General features: G+C 46.8%; 1 protein-coding gene across 8 annotated transcripts in view; it reads left to right on the top strand.

Annotated features, from left to right (window-relative positions):
- The first annotated feature begins 11,210 nt into the window (after window positions 1-11,210).
- AMPD3 (adenosine monophosphate deaminase 3) overlaps window positions 11,211-25,115 on the top strand; it is a 50,644-nt gene continuing 36,739 nt past the window's right edge. Inside the window, exons 1-3 of one of the 8 annotated variants that reach the window (XM_081545310.1) lie at window positions 16,959-17,011; window positions 21,692-21,917; window positions 23,931-24,381. Coding sequence is in view for 7 of the 8 variants with exons in the window: in XM_081545303.1 (XP_081401429.1) it covers window positions 11,826-11,937; window positions 21,692-21,917 (338 nt within the window). In the remaining variant the exon portion in view is untranslated. Of the gene's footprint in view, window positions 11,938-16,923; window positions 17,174-21,691; window positions 21,918-23,930; window positions 24,382-25,115 lie in introns of those variants that run through there. The other 7 variants (XM_081545309.1, XM_081545303.1, XM_081545302.1 and 4 more) reach the window with 7 other exon arrangements.

The following is a 25,115-nucleotide window of genomic DNA, read 5'->3' as shown; positions in this document are numbered from 1 at the left end:
TGTGTGTGTGTGTGTGTGTGTGTGTGTGTGTGTGTGTATGACTGTGCTGGCTCTTTGTTGCTGTGCACGAGCTTTCTCTAGTTGTAGCCAAGTAGAGGCTACTTTCTGGTTGCCATGTGCTGGCTTCTCTTGTTGCAGAGCATGGGCTTTAGATGTGCAGGCTCAGTAGTTGCAACTCGTGGGCTGTAGAGTTCAGGCTCAGGAGTTGTGGCACACGGGCTTAGATGCTCTGTGACATGTGAGATCTTCCCAGACCAGGCATCGAACCATGTCCCCTACACTGGCAGGTGGATTCTTTACCAGTGAGCCCCCACGGAAATCCCTAACCTCAGGCTTATATTTCATTGTTCGATGTAAAGACCTTTTTCTGACACTGCGCTAGCATTGTGGGAACATTGACAGCAGATTCAGCATGATAACTGCCCACATTAGGACTTCATGAGGAAGGGTAGTGAAGACTTAAGTCAGTTAGAATCCTACCCTCACAGAACAAAAGACACACAACTCCTTTGATTTCCCTGAAATTGTCAAAAGATTTGTTCTTACCCCAGAGGTCTTGCATCTCAGAATGGTTGCCACTACTATGCAAATATCATGGTGCTCTGACTCTAACTTGGAGAAGTTCTGGGTGGTGATTTCTAAACTGTACTGCATTCTTCCCTGTTTTCTTTGATGGGAGATTTTAGGCCTGGTGTAATCAAGTTAATCACAAAATCTATGGCAGTTATATTTGGATGTTGCAGAGCTACTCAGTGTGGCCAACAGGAGATAAGTGGGAGTGTGATATGGTGGCTTCATTAAAAGACATCTGGGATGAGCTGTATAGCACAGAGCACTGTAGTCAATATTTTACAATATCTGTAATGGAAAACAATCATATAGCTGGAATCAGTGCAGTAACTGTCTTTCAATGACTGGCTTCTTTCACTTAGCATCATGTCCTAAGGTTCATCCATGTTGTCACATATTGCGGGATTTCCTTGTTTCCTAAGGCTGAATAATCTTTATTGTATGGATATATCATATTTTCTTTGTTTGTTCATCCATCAATAGACATTTAGGTTGCATTCTCATCTTCCTATTGTGAATAGTGCTGCAGTGAACATGGAGTGTTAATATCTCTTTGAGATCCTGATTTCAGTACTTTTGGATAACTGTGCAGAAGTGGGGTTGCTGGATCATACGGTAATACAACTCAATATCAAAAAAATCCACCCTAATTACCCAATTTAAAAATGGGCTAAACACTTGAATAGACACTTCTTTGAAGAAGACATACAGATGGGCAACAGGTAATTGAAAAGATATTCAACATCATTAATCATTAGGGAAATGCAAATAAAAATCACAATGAGATATTACTTCATATTTGTTAGGATGGTTATTATCAAGAAAACAAAAGACAAGTGTTAGCAAGGATGCGTATACACTGTTGATGGTAATGCAAAGTGGTATATCTGCTGTAAATAGTATGGAGGTTCCTCAAAAAATTAAAAATAGACCTACCATGTGGTCCTTCCTCCCTCTTGCTTCATGAAACATGGATGTGATGACTGAAGATATAATTGTAAGCTTTTCTTAGCAGAGGACATGTGTGCCTGCATGCTAAATTGCTTCAGTTGTGTGGGACTTTTTGTGACCCTATCAGCTGTAGCCTGCCAGGCTCCTCTGTCCATGGAATTCTCCAGGCAGGAATACTGGAGTGGGTTGCCGTGCTCTCCTCCAGGGGATCTTCCTGACCCAGAGATTGAACCCATATCTTTTATGTCTTCTGTATTGACAGGCAGGTTCTTCACCATTGGCACCATGTGGGAAGCCCTAGCAAAAGAAGGGGGACTGCTAGTTCCCACAAGGATGAGGTCATGCTTGAGGTCAGGTAAGCTGGTGACTGGCTTAAGTGGGGTTTGTCTGGAATATGATTGTAGATGGGAACTATGCAAATGGGCCAGTTTTGGGGAACAGTTGACAGGTAATAGACACCAGTGACTTCCAGCTGTAGGAGTCTGAGGATCTGTGAAGTGTCTGTAATCCAACTCTGGACTATTTACTGAAGGGAAGAGAAAGAAATGTTTTTCTTATTTATCTCATTGCTATTTTAGTTTACCCTCAGCTGAATCTAATTCCCACTAATATATTTAAGAATACTCAGTTATTGGTAAACCACAAGCTTTTGCAATGATCATTTAGAAAGGATCTGGACATTGACATATGTCACTGAAAATTTATCTGGCTCAAGTGGGATTTGTCTGGAATATGATTGTAGATGGGAACAATCAGATGGGTCAGTTTTGGGGAACAGTTGACAGGTAATAGATACCAGTGACTTCCAATTGCTTTGTTTCTCTTTCTCAAAGACTCACCCTTTAGACAAATCATGAGCCATGGGGACTTTTGCCCACCCTGTACTGTTTTGGGCTTGTCCAGTGTTCTCTCCAAGCTGTCTGAGGATTTCTGGGTGGAGTTTCTGAGTCATAGTGACCTTTGTGTTCTCATTTCTTGAGATGTGCAGATTCTCTCTCCTCTGGCAGCCACCCTCCCTTCTTTCCTGAGTCCTTCCAGTGTGGAGCTCAACTCTTCCTTCTTTGTTCCCTCACAGCACGTCTTAAACCACTTTGTCTGCAAGTTTGGGGATAGTCAAATGGTTGATAAACAGCCATTTGCCCTGGACCTGTTCACACTTAATGGTTCAAAGAAACAGTGGAGTTGTGAAATAATAGTGCTTTAAAAATTCAATTTTGGAGGTTTTTTAAACAATTTTTTATTGTAGTAAAACATATAAAACATAAAATTACCCATTGTAACATGAACAATGCTGCATACATTTCGGTGGCATCACTTACATTCACAATGTGGTACAATCATCACAATTTTCTGATTTTTGATTTCCCAAATCAAAATCTTATGCGGAGTCCTCCTCTCTCACCCAGAGGTGTCATTATCCTCAGTGAGATCATAGTGAGGCTCCTTCTTAAATAATCAAAATTCAGGAGCTGGAAAAATGTCTGTGCTTCTCCCTTGTACAATGTAAACTACTCCCATTCCTCCCTGGTAGAATCCACAGAGCTGAGGATGGATTGGGTGTTGACTGTACTGTAAGGACTGAGGGTGGCCAAGAGCTTGGAAGCAGGTACTAGGGGACAGAACAGCTCCAGGTCCTTGCTTCTGCTTCAGCCTTTGACCTTTGATCTTATTGTTCATTAAATGGTTGGGCGGGCAGTTCTGAATCAGGCATTCAGGGATTGAAAAGAGGATGGCCTGGGACTAGGAGGGAATAGAGGCGACAGCCAGGAGGGATCTTGGCAATGAGTATGGCCTAAGGGGAATGTGTGTGTGTGTGTGTGTGTGTGTGTGTGAAGACTGCATCTTCAGGAGACAGAGGTCATAACCTCATCTGAGGCTCTGCTCTGCTCACTTTCCTCTCTTCCCTCCCAGATGATTCTGAAGGGCTATAGTCACGCTAGACTTTGACACCTGAATTTCAAATTATAAAGTATGAGATGAAGGGAGTTTGGGGCAGATAATTTGCGGCATTCAGACAATGACTTACATGTGCAAGATGTTTGAGGCTGTGATTCCTGTCTATAGGAGTCCAACGGCAGAGTCTCACCAGATGGTACAATGGTTAGGCTGATGGTAGAGTTTGGAGAGTATGAAAAACACACAAACATGAGAATGAGCTGGAGCTATAGCCCAGCATGGTCTTGTGCAGAGTCCTGGGGGGGAAGGCAGAGACAACAGGCCATTCTTAGACGGGGAAGAGGACTGCTAATTCCTAGGCTTCAATTTAATTACAGGGGCCATATGCCAAGGTGGGTCCTGGGGAACAACAGCCCTTGACTACTGAGCAGGTGTTCTGTGGGCATGTGGTCTTGGCTGTGGGCCCCAAGCCTTGAATCCCCACCCACTGGCCCTCTTCACTCCAGTCCAGAGAGGAGTGACTGGGGGACTCTAAGCCCAAGGTCCCCAGTCACCCTGAGTGCACGTGCCCTGGGTCTAGGCCTAGCTCTCACTCACTCTAATTTTCAGAGTGCTCAGGTTTGTCGCCCTCCTTTCTATATTCCATTTCAGGAAGAAGGAACTGGCTGTTAACTGTAAGGGTAGAGTCCTATCTGACTCTAGCTTGCTTACAGCTGATTGGCCACACAGGAGTTAAACATTGCTGGGGAGGAGGGAGTTCCTGGTAGCCTAGTGGTGGATTCCAAGCTTTCACTGTGATGTCCCCAGGTTCGTTCCCTGGTTGGGGAACTGAGATCCACTGCATGCTATGTGCCAAAAGAAAAAATTCATGGAGAGGGAATTGAACCTGCAGCTGGAGGCAGGTCGGGGAAGGCTGTACCCCCAATTATGCCACAGTATCAGTGGGGGCCACAATGCCCTTCCACACTGGAGCCACGAACACTGCCCCAGGCATGCTTCTTCCAGCTGCCAGTTGCTCCTGATGGACCTATTTATGTCCCGTTGTTAGATCATATGCCATGATTTCAGTCCATTCAATTAGTAGAAGGCCCTGGGGCACTTTGGTTTAAAAATTGGATCTATTTGCTGAGATTCTGCTAAGCACTCTCAGAAGCAGAACCCTCTCTTTGGGGAGATTTATGCTTCTGCAGTTCAGGAAAGAGTTGTTGTTGTTTTTCATTCTCAGAGCTGTGTCCGACTCTTTGTGACCCCATGGATTGTAACCCACCAGGCTCCTCTGTTCCTGGGATTTCCCAGGCAAGAATACTGGAGTGGGTTGCCATTTCCTTCTCCAGGGGATCTTCCCATCCCAGGGATCGAACCTGCGTCTCCTGCATTGGCAAGCAGGTTCTTCACCACTGAGCCACCAGGGAAGCCCTCAGGAGATAGTAAAAGGAAACAGAGAAACTGGTTATTTGGAGGCTGCCATGCCATCTTAGATGTGTGTGTGTGCACTGTAGAACAGTAACCCAGAGTGGAGTGTTAGTAGGAGCTGGGAGGATGATGCACAGACCCCAGACACCTCTGGGCTTCTAAAAATGCTCAAATAGTCCCCACCTGCCAATGGTATCAGGAGTCAGAGCGCTCTGGGAGGTAACCCACAGCTCTGAGCCCAGTGCTCTCTGAAGTGTTCAGGTCTGGATGATTGGAGGGAAGTGCAGATTGGAGGAGAGGGCTCAAGAAGTCTCCTTCTGGCGGCTGAAGCCTGGAGGAGACACTGGTGGTGCTGCTGGGGGAAGACGGTGGGGCGGGGGAGGTGGTTTTGTTGGCAGCGACAAGTTGGCTTTCATATTGAACTGAGGCTACGGGAGGGATGGATTAAATCAGTGGTCTTCAAAGTGGAGTATTTAGGATGGATGATCCAATGGGATGTAAAAGAAAAATTTAAACTTGTACTTAAACAGACATACCATGAGGATATCATGGCTTCAGTTCCAGATCACCATAATAAAGCAAGTATCACAGTAAAGTGAGTCACAAGAATTTTTTGGTTTCTCAGTGCATGTAAAAGTTGTGTTTACACTATACTGTAGTTGGGACTTCCCTGATGGTCCACGTTCCCAATGCAGCCCAGGGCCTAGGTTTGATCCCTGATCAGGGAACTAGATCCCACATGCCGCAACTAAAATGTCCAGCATGCTTCAGCTAAGACCTGGCACAGTCAAATAAATAAATAAAGATAACTATTAAAAAGTATATGTTATAATATAGTTGCTTAAGCATACAATAGCATTATGTCTAAAAAATAATATACATACCTTAATTAAAAAATACGAAACAAAAAAATTACAACAGTAACATCAAAGATTACCGATCACAGATCACCATAACAAATACAATAATGAAAAAATTTGAAATATCGAGATTTTCCAAAATGTGGCACAGAGACACGAAGTGAGCAAATGCTGTTGGAAAAATGCTTCTAGTAGACTTGCTCAACACAGGGTCACCACAAACCTTCAACTTGTTAAAAATGCAAATTTGCTAAGTGCAATAAAGTGAAGCAGAATAAAAGGAGGTATTCCTGCTTTAGTGAACAAATAAGTAAAAAAGTGGAGTTTCACCTATACTTTCTGTATGGATTGATAAGGCATGCTTCCTCAACACTTTCGCCACAGGTCCATGTCACGTATCCTAGTAGAGGTGTCCCCAGGGAAAGGAGGGGAGGGGGTGACAGTGATACCCTCACTGGTTCAGTTACTTTCAAGTGAATCGTGTAGCCCAGGTTAGATAGATTACATCACCTATTATTTAACTAATGCTCACAAAAGGGACAAGTGGGTTGAAAAGGTTCCGGCAAAGAAATCCAAAGACTGAAAATGCAGTTGGCCTTCTGTATCTGTGGGTTCTATATCGGCAGACTCAACCAACTGTGAATGGAAAATATTTTTTAAAAATTCCAGAAAGTTCCAAAAAGCAGAACTTGAATTTGCAGTGTGCTTGGCAATGATTTACATAGTATTTATATAGTATTTGGTATTGTAAGTAATCTAGAGATGATTTAAAGTATGTGGAGGATGGTTCATAGGTTATATGCAGATATGCCATTTTATGTAAGGGACTAGAGCATCCATGGATTTTAGTATCTGTGCAGGTACTGGAAGGGACACTGTAATATGGATAGTGCAAGCAAAAGCAAACTCAGAAAAAAATGGCAGAGCTAACAATTTCCTACTATTTGTATGAGATTCGTTATGATGATATCTCTGACATGGAAGTCTACCAGAAAAAAAGTTTAAATTTGTTTAAAAAATTCAAACTATGGATTTATATCACTACAATTAACAACCAGCCGAAGGGTATATTGGACCTTGAGGTATTAGCTGATAATAATATAAACATGCCATCATGATCAGCAAGATACGTACATTCTATACACCCAGAGTGTGAAGACAAACCTCTAAAATTTTTTCCAAGTCATATGATGCTTAGTTGTGTATTTTTATGAACTATTATTAAATGTAATAAATATGTTTAGAAATCCCTTTTGAGTAAAATCTCTTTTATTCAGTAAAATCTTTTTTATTTAATAGTAAAAGACAAAATGTCAGTCAAGATCACTGGGAGAAAACTACTGTTCTATTTGCCATGGTTAAAGTGACTGAAGTGGTACAGAGAGAAGATGGCAACACATAAAAATGCATTCTGTTGAAAAACACATTATCAGATATTTGAGAAAGGTTTAGAACACATGATAAGTTGTGAAAGTTGGCTATATGATTGGATGCCAGTTGCTAACATGTTTCACTTCAGTCTTTTCAATGATGGCATTAATAAGGGAATATTTTTTGTGCTCTACTAAACAAAAAAATGTGTTTATAATGTGAATGATATATCTAGTATAATATGCTGTGGTTTTTATGTGTAAGAGTAACCACCAATGGAGTGGCTGCCCAGACTGGAATACAAAACTATGGGTTGGGGGCAGGGAGGGACTCCATATGAAACTCATGAATGGCAACATTCTCTTGCAAATTGCAACAATATAGAAACTGAAGTTAGAAGAGCCAAAATATAGGATGTGGATAATATGGTTAATTTGAAAAAAATTAAATACAGTAGAACCTTTACAATAATTTATAATGGGATGTGGATGAGACTATGAACATTTTTCGAATTAGTCAAGGTTTACTGAGCATCCCAAGGGAAAGAACTTAAAAGTTGTGGAATTAAAAGATGTGTTTCTTTAAGAAGAGGGCAATTGGACTTCCCTGGTGGTACAGTGAATAAGAATCCACCTACCAATGCAGGGAACATGGGCTCGGTCCCTAGTCTGAGAAGATTCCACATGCCATGGGCAACTAAAGCTTTTGTACCACAACTACTGAGCTCTAGGGCCAGAGAGCCACAGCTAATGAGCCTCTGTGCTGAAGCCCTCGAGTCCTAGAGCCTGCTTGCTGCTAATACTGAAGCCTGTGTACCTAGAGCCTGTGTTTGGCCAGAAGAGTAGCCCCTGCTTGCCACAATTAGTGAAAGCCCTTGCATAGAAACAAAGGTCCTGTGCAACGAAAAATAAATAATAATGAAAAAAAGGGAAAAAACAGTTATTTCAAATTTGCTGACCTCTTGCTTGCGACTGTCTGTGTGTGTGAGCTCACGTGGAAGCACACACACACCCCCACACCTCCACCCCCACGACCCCCCATACACACACACACACACACACACACACACACACACACACACACACACACACACACACACACACACACACACACACACACACACAATGTATCCCTTCAGGTAAAGATGATGTTTTGGCAATGAATATAACTGTGCTTTAAAATAATCATGTTATGGGAAAAGCACTTTGAAAATTGATGTTTGGAACTGTTTCCATTATTATGTGATTTTAATGCCAAAATGAAGTGTCTCATTGCCAACTATAGAGACTGGCATAGCCACAGGCTTCAAAAAGTACACTTTTAAAACCCATTTTGTATTCTTCCAAATGAAGAGTTTCTGGAGTTTAAAAAATCCCATTGTTAAAAATATCCACAGAAACAACTGATGAAAATAAAACAGCTTCTGAAACTTCAACCAGCTTATACTGGCTTTTGCCTCCCCAACTAGGCTGTTGAAACAGCACAAGCTTAAACTGGTTTTGCTCCCTTAAATAAGTTCATTGATCAAACCTTGACTTATTTTACAGAGACAACAGTGCAAGATGGGAAACCATCTCTCCAGGATGACCCCCAACCAAGAATCTTCAGTCTACAGAACTCAAAGAATCAAAAGGTTGCCACTGGAACCCTTAACAAAACAAAGGAAGAAGTCATTCAATAAGGAGAACTTGGCTTCCAGTAGCATGACTAGCTTATATGTTCTGATTCAAGACTAGCCAATCAGCTTCCAAGTTTGAAATTCCCCTAACCCCTTAAATTTTACTCCAACCCTGGATCATGGAGACAGATTTGAGAGCTTTGCCTCCTGTCTCTGTGCTGGTCAACCTCACAATAAAGATTTTTTTCCCCTTAAAACCAGTGACATATTATTGGCTCCTATACACATCAGGCATTGAACCCTCACTTGATAACAAAAACATCGAGAATGAAGCCTTCATGGACAAAGAAGAGTTTTCTGGGGGAACGTCACATTTGCAAAACTGATATCAGATGGAATTTAAGTAGTGAGAATTATGGTTTAATAAGTGTAGTGAAAGATGAAATTCTTCCATTTGGGTGTATTTATCTTTGTGAGGTTTTCATTTTGCAATAACAGCCATTAGGACTAAGAATTGACATTAACTGAACTTAAAAGCATACTTTCTAGTCTCATAAAATATTAAAATAAGACTTATTAAAACCATTTTTAATCATGTTGCTTTCGCTAAACAGATTTTTGCTAATAACTTTCAAGTGAAGGGGGAAAAGGTAATGCATTAAAAATGAAATTATTTAAGATTATTGTTTCATCTTTACCAAATCCTTTAATGGTTTTTGTGAGTGCTCAGTCACTAAGTCGTGTCCAACTCTTTGTGACCCTGTCTGAGTGTAGCCCAGAAGGCCCCTCTGTCCATGGGATTTCCCAGGCAAGAATAATACTGGAGTGGGCTGCCATTTCCTTCTCCAGGGGATCTTGCTGACCCAGAGACTGATCCCTGGAGTCTCCTGCATTGCAGGATGATTCTTTACCACTGAGTGACCTGGCAAGTATGCCTTATATATTTATATAGTTACATGTACATATAACTTACAAATAAATTGTAAATAGCAGGCTAGGACATAGAAGGAGTAAAACTTGGGGGATGAATTAGATGGTGTGAAGGCAGTTGGCACCATCAGGACACTAATGAACAGTTTCATTTCCCCACAGTGACCAACTTGATGTGAGATTTAAAGGGAGAAGGAGTTGAGAATAGCTCCCAAGCGTAGCCTGCGGAAGTGGGTGGCGGTGCTGTCACGCAGAAGGCTGAAATGTTACCCAACCAAACTTGGGTCCATTCACCAATCTTTCGACACCAGGTTGTCGGGAAGTGAAGGGAAGTGCATCATTTGTTGCAAGGCCGAGCAAGGCAGCTAAGGCTCAAAAGAGCTGAACGCCTGGATGGATTGCAGGGAAGGGTTTTTAAAGACAGGAAATGGGTCACAGGGTGTGTGAACAGCTCATGGACAGTCTTCTGATTGGTGAGATAATTGGGAGTCAACGTCATCAACCTTCTGGTTCCAGTTGTCGGAGGTCTATGTGCTTGTTGATCAACATGCAGTTAATGTCTTTCAACTGGTGTGGGTTTCAGTGTGTGCAAAACAGCTCAAGGTTATGGCTCAGATGTTATCTATAGCCTTACAGGAGGAGCTAAACATTCTTGAGTTTGTTTTATAGCTAAACTATTATTATTTTATCTTACTTGTCTGTTTTCCTCTGTTTCAGCATTTTCTCACTTCTCTGATTAAATCGGCTCCTGGGAACTCAGGGAAGGCCTAGGATGCTAAGTCTTGTGACCCCATGGACTGTAGCCTGCTAGGCTCCTCTGTCCATGGGATTCTTTAGGCTAGAACACTGGAGTGGGTTGCCATTTCCTTCTCCAGGGGATCTTCCCCACCCAGGAATCGAACCCAAGTCTCCTACACTGCAGGCAGAGTCTTCACCAACGGAGCTAAGAGGGAAGCCCTAGGACGCTAAAGTTTTCCACAAACAAGAGGCAGGTGGAGGACATGGAAGGTGGGAGGAGGCTGTTCCTTGGAAGGATCTATAGGATCCTGCTTGGTTACAGAAACACAGGCACAAGAGCAGGTTCTGGCACGTTCCTGGAAGGAAATGAGGAGTTTGAGCTTGGACACGTTTTCTCAGGCTTAGGACCCTCTGGTGGAGATGTGTCCAGTAAGTTGGATAGACCATTTGCAGCTCTGGAGCATTCCGGGATGGTGAGGAGGTTCAACAGTCATTAGCAGGCAAGATGTTGTTAAAACCGTGGGAGTGGGTGAGAGCCCCAGAGGAGGCAGGCAGCTCAGCGGTGGAAAACCCAACAACGCTGCAACGAAAAGCCAGGCCCTGGAGGCTGAGAACCTAGCAGTCATCATTGGGATATGCTGAAAATCTGCAGTGGGGCGGGGGGCGCGGGCGCCAACTCTGAAAACTGTACTCCAAGGGTTCCAGGAAGGAAGGTGTGGTCAGCAAGTTCAAATGCTGGGGAGGGGCGAGTAGGGGCTACAAAGCACTCACCGGCTTCTGGCAACTAAGAGGTCAGTCCGGACTTGGAGGGGCGGGGGCATAAGCCCAGGGTTGGAGGAGAGGGAGACAGGGAGTGTCAGCTCAGTTCCGAGGAGTAAGTCACCTGTTTGGGGGCCGTGACCCCAGCATCTCTCCTTGGGACAAGTTCCGGCAGGGGAGGAGGTTCGGGAAGATCGAACACAGAGGAGAGCGCTTTGCGGGCCGGGGCTGACCGCGGAAGCGAGGGGCGAGGAGCCGGGCTGGACCTGATCCCCGGCGGCTGCGGGCGCGCTTCCGGCCGAGGGACCCACCGCTGCCGCGGCGCCCCTGGGGCGCTCAAGTTTCCAGTTGGCCGCGCGGCCCGGTAGCGGCGCTCCAGGTAGCGGCGGCCGGGCCCGGTGGGCGGGCGGCGGGCAGGGCAGAGCTGCGCGGCGGCGGCCCGGCCCGCACCGCTCTGTCGCCGGGTCCTCGCTTCCTCTGCGCTCCGCGCCCAGGTAGGTCACCGGCTGGGGCGGCGCGAGGTCGCCGGGCTTCTCCCCCGCGGAGGCGGCCCTCCTCCCGCCTCCGGGCGGGCCCGGGAGGTCCGGGCCCGGGACGCCGCAGCACCGCGCCCTGGGAGCGCCGGTCCCCGCCCCTGCTGCGGGACTCTCCGCAGGCTCCCGCCCGGCGCCAGCGACGGGCAAGGCCTGGCCAGGGCCGGCTCGCCCCGGCAACAGTGCATGGCAGCCTTTCCGCGGTGCTGGCTGTGCGCCCTGCCCCGCGCCGCCACCTGTGTTCCAGCTTGCGGGCCGCCCCCTTCGGCCCACGGCATGGCCCTGTCCCCTGAACCCGGTGAGTGCACGTGATGCTGCTCTCCTGACCTTGGGCCCACGCCCCGCGGCCCCCGGCTGCCCGGGGCGGGAGTCGGAGCGTCCCGGGGTGGGAAATTCGGTCCTGGGCTTCCCCGCCCGCTGAGAAGGTGGCTCCGACCCCAGGCTCATCGCTTGCCGGGGCTCCGGCCTCTCCCAGCCTAGGGTTCAGAGTCCTCGGGTAAGCCCGCCGCCGCATCTCGGCTCCCTGGCGACTGATTTCGGATTCGAAAGGTTTAGAGAAGTTAAGGGATCTGGGACTTGCCGCCACTTAAGTACCTGGACAGATGCCAAGAGCTTAAGACTTCCACCTGAAGGCAGGGGGATGGACAGGATGGCAGGGTGATGGGATCATTGGAGGCCTTCATCCTTACCTTTTTGACTCTTTCCAGGCAAGGGAGGTAGGTATACTGCATCTGGCAGTGTGCTTTGTGCCCTTGAATTTCCTGGTAGTTGCTTTGCCAGTGGAACTGCTTGACTTGGCTGGCAGAGGCCTCTGGAGTGGGAGAGGCTTGCCAACTACAGTGTCAGTTCCCCTAACTGTTGGGTCCTTTTCTGTGAGTGGAACCTTGGTGATGACAAATTAGCAAAGGAGCTGAGTGAAGAAACCTGGAAACACTAGGAGGAATTTCAGCATGGTCCTGAGCCCTTGTTGACTATCCCCCTGGATGTGGTAACCAACATTTGGCCACTTTAGGGAGAAATTGGCTGCAACTGGAACTCTCATAGGAGAAATTCCTCCCCTGACTGAAGCATCAGTGGTAGCCGTAGAGCCAGGCAGCCATAGAGCCTCTGTCAGCCCTCACCTTCTAGTGGATTGATAGCTAGTTTGGAGTAGTTGTGTAGCTGTGCTTAGTTGCTCAGTCGTGTCCAACTCTTTGCAACCCCATGGACTGTAGCCCTCCAGGCTCCTTTGTCCATGGAATTTTCCAGGCAAGAATACTGGAGTGGGTTGTCATTTCCTACTCCTGACCTGCCGACAACTCTGGCAGCAACTCTGAGGAGCTGCTCTAAAGATGCCTGTTTGGGGCTGCCCTAAGAACTACAGGACTTTCATGAGTGGCCTGTGGGAGACTCTTGGGCCTCTGAGCCCCACCCGCAGCCCAACCTCGGTTCTTCAGAGATCCTCAGTAAAGGGTGAGGGACTCTCAGCAAAGTCAAGAAGCTCTTAGAGAGATGAGCTCTGCTTTCCTTGTCTTCACACTAGGTCCATCCTCTTTAGATGGCTTTGAAATCAATTCCTGGTCTTGAAAAGATCATGGGCAGATAAAATACGGCCTTAGGGTTAAGCACAGAGAATATCTTCTCTCCCCGAAAGCTGCTCATTGGTCTTTCGGTTCTTCCCCCACAAATATTAATCTCTTATTTCTTCTGTGTGCTGCTGCATATCTAGGACAGGAGACCATGGCTTTGGGCTCTGATCTAGGAGGGGCTAGGCCTGAAGAGGGTGTGGTCCTGACTTGAGCGCTGGCCATGCAAAGTCAGCAAGCAATATCACTTATAGAGGAGGTTTTTTTTCCTGATCTGGTTTCACGTTTGAACATGGTTTCCTTTTCCTTGAACCCAAATAGGAGTTGAGACAGTACCTGGTGCATATTAGTGCTCAGTAAATAATGCTGAATGAAAGGATTGGTGTCTAGATGAAAGATCATGTTCATTTTCTCCGTTGGACTTTATCACAGCTAGTATCAGGATGATAATGATGTCAAGAGATAATACTTACAAAACACATATTATGTGGCAGGTACTATTCTAAGCACTTTATACATGCTAAACGACTGTCATGGCAACCTATGAGGTTGACACTGTTATTATCCCCATTTTATAGGGAATAAAACTGAACCAGAGAAATCAGTAACTTGTCCAAGGTTACGTAACTTAGTGGTGAAACAAAATTCAAACCTGAGAAGTCTGGCTTGAGTCCATATTCTTAACCACATACCGTACTGACTCTTGACATTGACGTAGGTAGATTCACCACTTAGTTCATTGACTCATTCATTAAGTTATGCATTCATTCATTCAAAAAATATTTCTTGATACTTACTGAGAGGATTCAATAGTGAATGAGATGGGCAAGGTCTGTCATGAAGGTGATACATAGTGAGAGAAACCCCTTTGCCCAACCTCTCTTTGAGTCATGCACACCTCAGAAATGAGAAAATGAACCACATATAGGCAAGGCCACAGCATCCTTTTGGGGAGAGGGGAGTGGTATCTTTTTGGATAAGACATAATTTGATTCCAGCCTTTCCTGTTTGTTGGGATTTTGTAAGGGACAGTTAAGTGGTAAAAGTGAATGCAGCCTGATTTGGCACAATAATTTTATATCCTTGAACCTAATAAATATTGTAGGTTTTTATATCATGGAAATGAAAATAAAAAATTGTGTGTAGTCTGGTCTCCTGGGCAGGAAATGCAGGCCTGGGCCTGGTTATCATAGATTGTCTTTTTCTTCTTAAAGTCTATTTTAAAAAATTGAGATATAGTTCATGTATAATGTCAGTTTTAGGTATGCAACATAGTGATTCATAATTTTTAAAGGTTATATTCCATTTATAATTATTGTAAATTATTGGTTATATTCCCTGTGTTGTGCAATATGTGCTTGTAGCTTATTTATTCTATACATAACAGTTTGTGCCTCTGTATCTCCTGCCCCTATCGTGTCCCTCCCCCCTCCCTTTTCCTACTGGTAATCACTAGTTAGTCCTCTATATCTGTCTCTGTTTCCTTTTTGTTATATTCATTAGTTTGTTGTATTTTTTAGATTCCACATGTAAGTCATATCATACAGTATTTGTCTTTTTCTGTCTGACTTATTTCACTTAGTATAATACCTTCCAAGTCTATCCATATTATTGCAAATGGCAAAATATTCTTTCTTATGGCTGAGTAGAATTCCATTGTATGTATGTCCACATCTTCTCTATCTGTTCATCGTTGATGGACACTTAGGCTGCTTCCATATCTTGGGGATTGTAAATAATGCTGCTCTGATCATTGGGGTACTTTCAAATTAGTATTTTCATTTTTTCAGATCTATATCCAGGAGTGGAATTGCTGGGTCATATGGTAGTTCTATGTTTAGCTTTTTGATTTTCCACAGTGGCTGCCCCAATTTACATTCTCCTAACAGTGTATAAGGGTTCCCTTTTCTCCACATCCTCGCTCACATTTTTTATTTGTGGTCTTTTCGATGATAGCCATTCTGACAGGTGGGAGATGATATCTCATTGTGGCTTTAATTTGCATGTCTCTTATTAATGATGTTGAACATCTTTTCATGTGCCTATTGGCCATCTGTATGTCTTCTTTTGAAAAATGTCTATTGAGGTCTTCTATCCACTTTTTAATTGAGTTGTTTGTATTTTTGATGTTGAATTGAATGAGGTATTTATATATTTTGGTTATTAGCCCCTTATTGGTTATATCATTAGCAGTAAATTCTTCCATTCAGTAGTATCATAGATTGTCTTAATGTTCTTTCAAAAGGCAAAAGGCTTTGAGTTTGGGACCAGTGCTCCTCAGTATAGGGGGACTTCTGGGCCATGAGGAGCAGAGATGTGCTGGGCTCAAGGAGGAATTGTTAGTTCCCGAGCAAAGTTTGCCCTCCCAAGACAAATCCACAGCTTCCTTCAAAACTGCTGCTCTTCTGGAGGGTCTTGCATCCCTCTAGTGGGACTCTTGGTCATCGTCCCAGCCTGTGTCATTGTAGTGGGGCTGCTGCCCATCTCTCTTTGGACGTGATGGAGTAGATCTCATGCTAATCTCTGGGGCCTGGGAAGGCAGCTTTTTCTAGATTGGAAAATAAAGGCTCAAAGTGGAAGGCATTTTCCGAAGCCTATGCCCAGGATATGAATAGGTATTTTTCCCTATGGTGTCAGTGGTGGGAGGGTCAAATAAGTGTGTTGGGTTAAACAAAGTCAAGCAGCTTTTACAAAGTTATTATTTGTTTCTTTTTGTCTGCTTTGGCTCTTTGTTACTGTGCATGGGCTTTTCTCCAGTTGCAGTGAGTGGGGGCTACTCTTTAGTTGGGGTGTGCAGGCTTCTCACTGCAGTGGCTTCTCTTGTTGCTGCTGACTGGCTCTAGGGTGCACAGGCTCAGTAATTGTGGTGCGAAGAGTTAGTCGCCTTGCAGCGGGTGGGATCTTCCTAGACCAAGAATCGAACCCATGTCCTCTGCATTGGCAGGTGGATTCCCAACCACTGGACCACCAGAGTAGTTCCCTCAAGCAGCTTTCTTGACCAGAGGATTTCTCACGTGTTTAGAATCTGCTAGTAGGAATCGTGTGTGTGAATTCCCATGAAAGACTATGGTATGTAGTATTGTGTAAGCCTTCTGGCCATTTTATGTTCTACAGACTACACTTTGGAAAATGGTTGTTTAGACCAGAACTTTCCATGGTCTGGTTAAAGATCTAGAATACGACTCCCTGGATGTGCTAGGTCCAAGTCGGTTCTCAGATGCATGGGCTAGGATGCTCCATGGCAGCCCCATCCTAACCCGCCCTGCCCCAAACACACTAGCCGAAGGAATCATTTGCCTCTCCTCCCTCTGGCAGAATAGTACTAAGGGCTCAGGTTTTTTTTTTCCCCCCTCCATTTTAAGGTTGTTTAATTATTTAATGAATACACATGACCGTCCCTCTAGGTTGCTTGTAGCCTGCTGGTCGCGCTGTTTATGAAACAGCTGTGAGGACAGGTGGGTCATAATCTCTGGGTAGCTAAAGCCCAGCAGCAGCCCGAGGATCGTGTGTCAACCCTGTAATCCCACTCTGTACGCACAGGAATTATTATGCGGCTCAGGAAGGCACAGCCTCACGTTGGACATGAGGAGGTGACTCAGGCCCAAGCCAGGGCTGGAGCCAGCCTCCCGGTAAACAACTGGCCCCATCTTCTCTGGGCGCTTCTCCCCAGGATTTCAACAGCACCACAGAAATAGCCCTGTTGCTCATGGTTATTTCCCAGACCCACGCCGCTGCTCTAAGTCCCTGGGAGCCCGGGTGTCTGTGGTGAGCTTCCCCACAGAGGACTGCCCTTCTCCTAAAGGGCAGGTGAGGAGTGGGACTTCACACTCTGGGAGGCTGTAGTGATCCACCTGGACTGCTCCGTGAGTTACCTGAGGCAAGGAGCCCAGCAGCTGCTGGTGGCCGCATCCAGCCGGCCCTCAGGAGGCTTCTCCAAGCTGGAGGCCCACATGGGAGCTGACAGTGGCAGTAAGGAGGGGAGGCTGGGGCAGGTGGGCTTGGCTGGGGCAGGTGGGAGGCACTTCTTTCCTGGAGGTGCGTGGGAGGGCCGGCAGGCCCGCTGCTCCGGCTGAGCTGGTCAGGTTGCCCTGTCATCTGTGATATGCAGCTCCCTTCCCAGAAAGGAGCCAAAGGAGGTAGTCTCTCATCCTCACCTGCTCCCGCCCTTCCCTCCCCTTGAGGTTCTGTCCTTCCCCTCTCTTAGGGGCTGGGAGAGGGGCTCGCATTGTCAACTGGCCCAGAGCCCCCTCCCCCCACACCGCCAGTCTTGGGGTGCTCCCAGGAAGGTTGCTTCGGGGGAGGGGCCCTCTGAGGGGACCAGGGCAGGCTCTGTGTGTGTAGACGAATCCCCTTCGTAAGATGAGCTGGGTTGCGAGACAGAGCCTGAAGTGAGGTTCAGAAACGGAAGCGGGCGCAGGTGATGGTATCACAGCTAGTGCTCAGCTTTCAGGAGGGGTCTGGACGTTCGAGGGAGGGGTGGCTTATCGGCTGTGGTTGGTCAGAAAGCCTGAATGTACTCTTGGGTTGGGCAGCAGCAGCAGCTTGAGTTTCCTGCTCTGAAGGGGGCTGTGAGAGGGGCCAGGACACCACTTTCTGAACACAGTAGCTATGATAGCTGGCATTACCTGGGCCCTTTAGGACTCTTGGAAATTTTCCACTTCCATTTCATATTCACGGAAGAATTTCCAGCCCAGACGTATCCTGCTGTTGCTCAGGGCTGCTCACAGATATACAAAGCAGAGACCTCCCACCCCAGCAGCAGACTGAGCCCAGCTAGCTGCACTCACACTGACTCAGCTCAGCCTCCCGGGCAGCGCGCAGCCCTTGGTCCGAGTGCATCACCTGGATGGCATCCTCAGAAGCAGCCATGGGGACCCCAGCGCCAGGCTCAGGTCTGTGTCATGGGTTCTGACCGTGGGAGTCTGGCAGGAGTGAGAAACAGCTTCATTTGTGTAGCGAGGGGATTTTTAAGAGGCACTGTAGGCTGTGGTGCTATGATAAAGTGCCTGTTTTTTGAAATTGGTGGCATATTACAGCTTTCTAACTTTGGGACACTTTGCCGCCAAGTTCACTGGAGGGTGTGGTATTCTATGTCACAACAACATAAGCTGTGTCACTAGCCAATGCCAGTGAATTCACAGTTGAGCCTCTCAAGCATGCTGGCTTCAGCTGACAAGTGGTTGAAAGTTAGGCTTGAACTGGCAGTTGGAGCTGAAGCTCTGCTGGGCATGTGTACAGTGGGCTTTCGTCCACATGCCTGGCCTGGCCATGGTCTCTGGGTCTGAGAAGAGAGGCAGGCTCTGGAGGGAGGGGTTGGCAGGTGGGACTTGTCTGCCAATGATGTGCAGAAGACAGCAAATATCCAGAAGGCTTCTAAGACCCACTGACTTAGCCCAGCACCCTGGCTGGGTGACTTGGTCAATTCTAAGGCATGGAGTAGAGTCTTCACCAGTTATTTAAGATGTTGGTAGTGCTGCTGCAGGGGATTCATACGGATACTGACACAAAGAGGTCTATGGGGAGATGGTACTCTGTGATTCTCAAGTCTTTGGTGTGCCCTGTGAATCTGAGGTGAAGAGGCTATGGAATGCAGCATTTCCCCAATTATTGACCCCAGGACCTATTTCATAGCAACAGGTATTGACTTCTAATGAGACCCAATATGGAAAAGACTGACTTAAGCTATTTGAGCTAAAGAAAAAGGAAGATCACTTGTAGAAGGATGCATCCTGTAAAGTGTGTTTAGTTGACTTGAGTAAACTAAAAATGCTTCGTAGAAAAATTGGCAGAATCTGGCATAAGAGCCCTCAGACACAAAAGACACCCCCAAATGGCCCACTTCAGAAGGGATGTGGCTGGTTCATGCTTGTGTGTGTTTAGGGGGGTATAAGGAGGCGGTGGTGAGCAGCCTCTGTGACGCTATCATAGCTAAAGCGCTAAAGCTAATGGAGAGATGGGTTTTAAAGGTGGAATTCCTTTTGGACTGGCCTCTTTCTGGTGTAGATTAGGTGGGAGAGGACCCTGATGGCCAAAATATGGGATGTAGATGTTTGATTAGTTTTCATAGTTTTCTCTTTTCAGAACTCTTGAGTCTATTCATTTGCTCTTTATTTTCTTTGTTTTTGTGCAAATGACATTACAATAGCATCAACGTCTAAGTCAGATATCGCCTCTCCCACTGGCAGTCCTGCCATCTGGTCGTTTAAGTGTATCTCTTGCAGCCCTGGTCCATAAGGGGATGCATTTTCGTATCATTGTAATCAAAGCTTGGGAACAGTTTCATGTATTAGTTTTTTCATTTGCTGTTATCTCACAAGGTATTTTTTTTATGTGCTGGCACTGTCCTCATGATTATAATTTTGGTTGCTTCATGTTCTTTTTCAAGTGAGTATGCTCTCATCTGAACCTTTAAAAGCTATTTCTATGAAGAGTGCAGGTAAACATCTTTGTGCATTTTCCTTCCTTCAGATTCTTTTCTTAGAAGCAATTTATCAAGTGGGCTTACTCTTTCAGATGCTTGAATGCTTTATGGCTTTTGCTGCCCCTTGCCTGGAGCCCTTTAAAGATCTGGAAAGCTGCACTTGATAGAGGCCTTAGAATTAGGGGATGGGGAACAAAGTTGGTCCAGCTTTGTTCACCCCAACAGCTCCTCCTGGGTCCAGCTCTTTGTCTTTCTCTCCATTTCTTTCTTCTGTCACCTTCTTCTCTGGCCTCTGCTCTGATGGTTTCCAGCTTCCTCTTCTCTGCTATCAGGGTGTGGAAATCTCCACAGCCAGCCGTTCCTCTTCATCTTTGCAGGATGCTATCTTGGTCTCTGCTGCCACAGACCAGCACAGTTGCATGCTGGGCTGCCTCTCCCCTCCCACTCAAGCCCCGAGGAGTGAGAGAGGCCCAGGAAAGGCCTGGCCCTGGGGGCGAAAGGAAGGAGGAAATTGGTTTCACAGTCTAAGGGCCCGCAGAGGTATTGTAGAATACCTCCCTATACAGCCTGCCCTTTACGCAGCCTCCTTTCCTCCTTCCTGTCTGTGTCATGAATTAGATCCGCAGGCCGCAGAGACGACCAGAGCAGCAAGCTCTCCTGGAACCAGAAACCTCACTGGTACCTAGAATTAACGGTGCTTAGAACTGAGAGGGCCTTGGAGACCACTTAGTCCAGTCCCTTTATCTCACAGATGAGAACACGGTGAGGCATAGAGAGCGACTGCCCCCAGCTGCCCAGCGTCCCTCCTCCCCTGAAAGTGCTTCCTCTCCCTGCCAGAGAGCAGCCGGGCACTGTCTCAGCCGTCATCCTCTGTCTGCCTGATAAAACCACGTCTCTCTTTAAACCCTCCTTAAAGAAACTGGATTGACAGAAAGCTCCTCTCCTGGAGCTGTTCCTGGTGAAGGTGGCTTGTGGAAGGGATGCAGTATTGGTCTGCTCCCCAGGTGGGATGCTGGGGACAGAGAGGGGACCTACCCTGACCCCCAAATGGGCAGAGAGAAGCAGCACAGTTTAGGGGTTCAGAGGACAGATGCGGGAACCAGATTCATGTGCTCAGAGCCCCTGAGCAGAGGCTCAGAGAGGAAAGGGATGGGAGCCAGTGGCTGAGAACAGCGCAGGTCATGGCCTGCTTATTAGAAGTGTGACCCGGGGCAAGTTAGCTCTCTATGCCTTCATTCACTCATCTGTAAAATGGGAACAATAGGATTAACTGAGTCAGTAAATGTATAGGGCTTGACAGAGCACACTTACTACATGCTATATAAGTGTTGAAAGACAGGCAAAGAAAAGAACCAACCAGGCGATTTGGGCTGGCTACTGATAGGAGCCGGTGTGCAGAGGAGGTAAGGGAAGCTTCTTTGAGGATGTGAGTCTTCAGCCGGGCTGTGAGAGGTAAAGAGTCTCCCTGTCCCCAGATTTTTATTTTATTGGCTATCCTGTTAGAAGTTCCAGAGGGTTTGGGATATGGTGCAACTGTGGTTTCCTTTCAGCAACAGTTCTCATTTTGTGTAGTGAGGAATGCAGCTGTGTATCTCCTGGGATCTTAGGCCAATGGTTAAACCCTCTGGGCTTTGGCCTTCCTCTCTATGCAGTGGGGAGCAGGTTTGGTCACTGTAGTACCCTGCGTGGCCTCCTTATCGTCTACAGGAGGGATTCTGAACTCTCCTCCACAGGAGGTGGGAAGGGTGGGGCTTGCCCGTGCACTGAGGATTCCCTGGGTTTGGGAAAACAGTAGAACACTTAGTTGGACAGTTCATGCTTTCACTTCTGAAAGTTTGCTTTCTCATGAGATGTAAGTGGGCCTATACCTTTCACACTCACTCGCTTATGGAGCTAGTTGTAAAAATTGGCCTGTTGGGTTTGGTCCAGGGAATTCCTGAGTAGACAGCTGACCCCAAAGACTGGGGCGCCTGGCCCTTTTTTCCAGTGCCTTCTCCTGCCCTGCACACCAGTGACTCAGGTGGTCTAGTAGTTCTCGGCTCACGCTGGTTCTCTTTTTCTGTCAGCCGAGATGCCGCGCCAGTTCCCCAAGCTGAACATCTCCGAGGTGGATGAGCAAGTCCGGCTCCTGGCCGAGAAGGTGTTTGCTAAAGTACTCCGAGAAGAGGACAGCAAAGATGCCCTGTCCCTCTTCACAGTCCCCGAGGACTGCCCCATCGGGCAGAAGGAGGCCAAGGAGAGGGAGCTGCAGAAGGAGCTGGCGGAGCAGAAGTCCTTGGAGACTGCAAAAAGGTTTGTCCCCCTGACCTGGGTGGGGTTGTGCAGACACAGGTGGGCTGTGGGGGCTTGTCTTGTGATGAGGCGCCTTGTGTGAAGTCAGCTGTCCTGGGAGCTGAGTTTAGTTTTTAACCAAGACTATTTAACTCACCACATATTCACTGAAGAGTGTTGCGGTGCCTTTGGTTGAAAAGATCAAGAACCACTTTCTCTCCTGCTGTTTTAAAAACAAATCATGTGCCTAAATACACATGATTTCCAAATAACATTTCCATCTTCTTTCTAGAAACTTGAGGATTTCTTGGGAAACATCAATTTTACTTCTTTCATCACTTGACAAGTACTTTGCATTGTTAATTAACTCAGCTCACCATTTGCCAGGTGTTGTGCTGGGCACTGGGGATATATTAATGAACTAGATATAGTCCCTGCCGTGTAGAGCTTATAGTTGGTCTAGACAATAATTGACTGGACAAATTAATTGAGAAATGACAAGTTGTGATAAGTGCTGTGTCAGTCAGAGTCTAACCAGAAAAGCAGAAATTCCTTGAGTATTGGAAGTAGGATGTTTTCACAGGAAATTGGTTACAGAGGTGATAGAGAACCAAGCAGTGGGAGAGAGGCTGCCCAGAGAATAGACACAGTAGGAAGCAGCTGTCACCCCAGACTGGAGAGACAGTGCAGGGAAGTGGGGTTGCTGGAGCTTGGGATGGAGGAGTTGGAACTGCGTTGGCCTTTCCAGTGGAAACTGGAGCCTAGGGGGTGATGCAACAGCTGCAGAGATGGCCTCCGAAGGCAGAGATGGAGACAAGAGATACCTGGCTTTAATCTTACTGGCACATTCTGGTTTCCCCCACTGGTTGCCATTGTCCAAGCCTAGCCAGAAGCCAGCTGACACATGGAGAGGGAGAGTCCTTTTTCAGATTGGGTAGTTAGGGAAGGTGACATTGTAGCTGATGCAAGGGTGTAAAGGAGCCAGCTACTGTAGAGCTGGGTGAACGCCTTATAGGCAGAGGAGCCAGGACAAAGGCCCTTAGGTATCTTCAGGGAGGCCTGTGTACGGTAGAGGTGTGGTTAAGGGCGAAGTGCCATGATCTCCATCTGGAAGGGTAGGCAGGGCCCAGATCAGATTGGCCTGTGCTCCCTGATAAGTAGTTTGGATCTTTAAGTGCATTGGGAAGCCTTCACCTTTCAGTTTATTTCACCAGTGTTGTGCCGTGTGCTTAGTTGCTCAGTCTTGTCCAACTCTTTGTGACCCCCATGGACTGTAGCCTGCTAGGCTTCTCTCTCCATGGGATTCTCTAGGCAAGAATACTGGAGTGGGTTGCCATTTCCTTCTCTAGGGGATCTTCCCAAACCAGGGATTGAACCTGCATCTCCTGTGTCTCCTCCATTGCAGGTGGATTCTTTACCCTCTGAGCCATCTGGGAAGCCCATCTCACCTGGGAGAGCAGAATTAAAGAATAGAAAGCTTTGAGAAAGTATCTGGTGGGGCTCTAGCTAGGTGCCTGCCTGGCCGGCACACCGCAGACCTGAATAGCTAAGGTAGTGGAACTTGAGCCTTCTCTGTGACCTAGTCCATTGTCAGGTCCTTCCTAAGGCACTGCCTCATTTAAAAGGCAAGTCATTTCCTTTCTTGGTAGTATAGAACTTCAGTACTTTGTTAACATTTTTTAGGAAAGTAATAAGAAATCAAGTACTGGTATGAGGGCAAGAACAGAGCTTTATCGTGCAGAATGTAAGTGCTTTCCTTCCTCTGAGGGGCTGTGAGCCCGTGAAGTGAAGGGGTCATTGGTGTTGTTAGCCAGTGAGGTGGTCACGAGGTACCCTGGAGAGTAAAGCAGAGCCCAACTGTTGAGACCCCCGTCCGTACTTTGCTGGCTGAACAGACGTTATGAAGTGAATGCTCTGCAGGACCTCCTGTCTTCTGAACTGAGCATTTTGGACCCTTAATAATGAGAAGAGAAGGAGTCCTGACATTTTGTATTACTAGAAATGATAGGTTTCTGAGGTCATTTTCCATTACAGAGAAACATTGGACCTGACATCTGCAAAAGAGATTCTTCTGTTATCAACGCCCAGGCTAACAGCAAGCCTTCTTACTCTCGACTCCAAACGATGCTCCGTGGTTTCCAGAAATTCCTCTGCAACCTTCTCGCCAGAAGTTTCATTCTTTCCCTACGTGTTAGGTTGTGGTGGTCTTGGTTTGCATCTGTCTGCCCTCTTTGACTGGAAGCTCCCTGAGGACTGTGTCTGGCTCCCACTGTATCCCAAGGATCCAGCCCAGAACCTAACCTGTGTTGGTGAGCAGTGGTTATGTGGTAGGAGAAAGACATCCCGTTTCTCCACTGCCACCACAGACACTACTCAGAGTGGCCACGGCTCCCTGGATTGCTGTGTTCTGCCACTCACTGGGATGCTCTGTAACCTTGGGCCATTAGGAAACCTCTCCGTGCCCCAGTTTTCCACCATCTGTAACGTAAGACCAGTAAAGAGCTACTTTCATGGGATGTTGTGAGCTGCTGCTGCTGCTGCTGCTAAGGCGCTTCAGTCGTGTCCGACTCTGTGCGACCCCATAGACGGCAGCCCACCAGGCTCCCCCGTCCCTGGGATTCTCCAGGCAAGAATACTGGAGTGGGTTGCCATTTCCTTCTCCAGTGCATGAAAGGGAAAAGTGAAAGTGAAGTCGCTCAGTCATGTCCGACTCCTAGCGACCCCATGGACTGTAGCCTACCAGGCTCCTCCGTCCATGGGATTTTCCAGGCAAGAGTACTGGAGTGGGGTGCCATTGCCTTCTCCTATGTTGTGAGCAATAAGGGAATTAACATGTAAAAGGCTTAGCACAGGGCCTGGATCATGTTAAGCCCCATGGAAATTTTAACTATTTGTCCAACTTCCTGCAGCAGAGATGGGCAGCAACCTTACTGTGGGCTAAGTTAATCTGTATATTAAACTTTGTTTTTCAGTTGTTCAGTAGTATCTGACTCTTTGCAATCCCATGGACTGCAGCATGACAGGCTCCCCTGTCCTTCACTATCTCCCAAAGTTTGCTCAAACTCATGTCCATTGAGTCGGTGATGCCATCCAACCATCTCATCCTTTGTCATCCCCTTCTCCTCTCCCTCAGTCTTTTGCAGAATCAGGGTCTTTTCCAATGAGTCTGCTCTTCACATCAGGTGGCCAAAGTCTTGTAGCTTCAGCTTTAGCATCAGT

This window comes from Giraffa tippelskirchi, chromosome 11 (genome assembly GCF_054371585.1).
Source record: "Giraffa tippelskirchi isolate mGirTip1 chromosome 11, T2T-mGirTip1v1.2.pri, whole genome shotgun sequence".
Classification (NCBI taxonomy): domain Eukaryota; kingdom Metazoa; phylum Chordata; class Mammalia; order Artiodactyla; family Giraffidae; genus Giraffa; species Giraffa tippelskirchi.
This window is presented reverse-complemented; position numbering and strand designations above follow the sequence as displayed.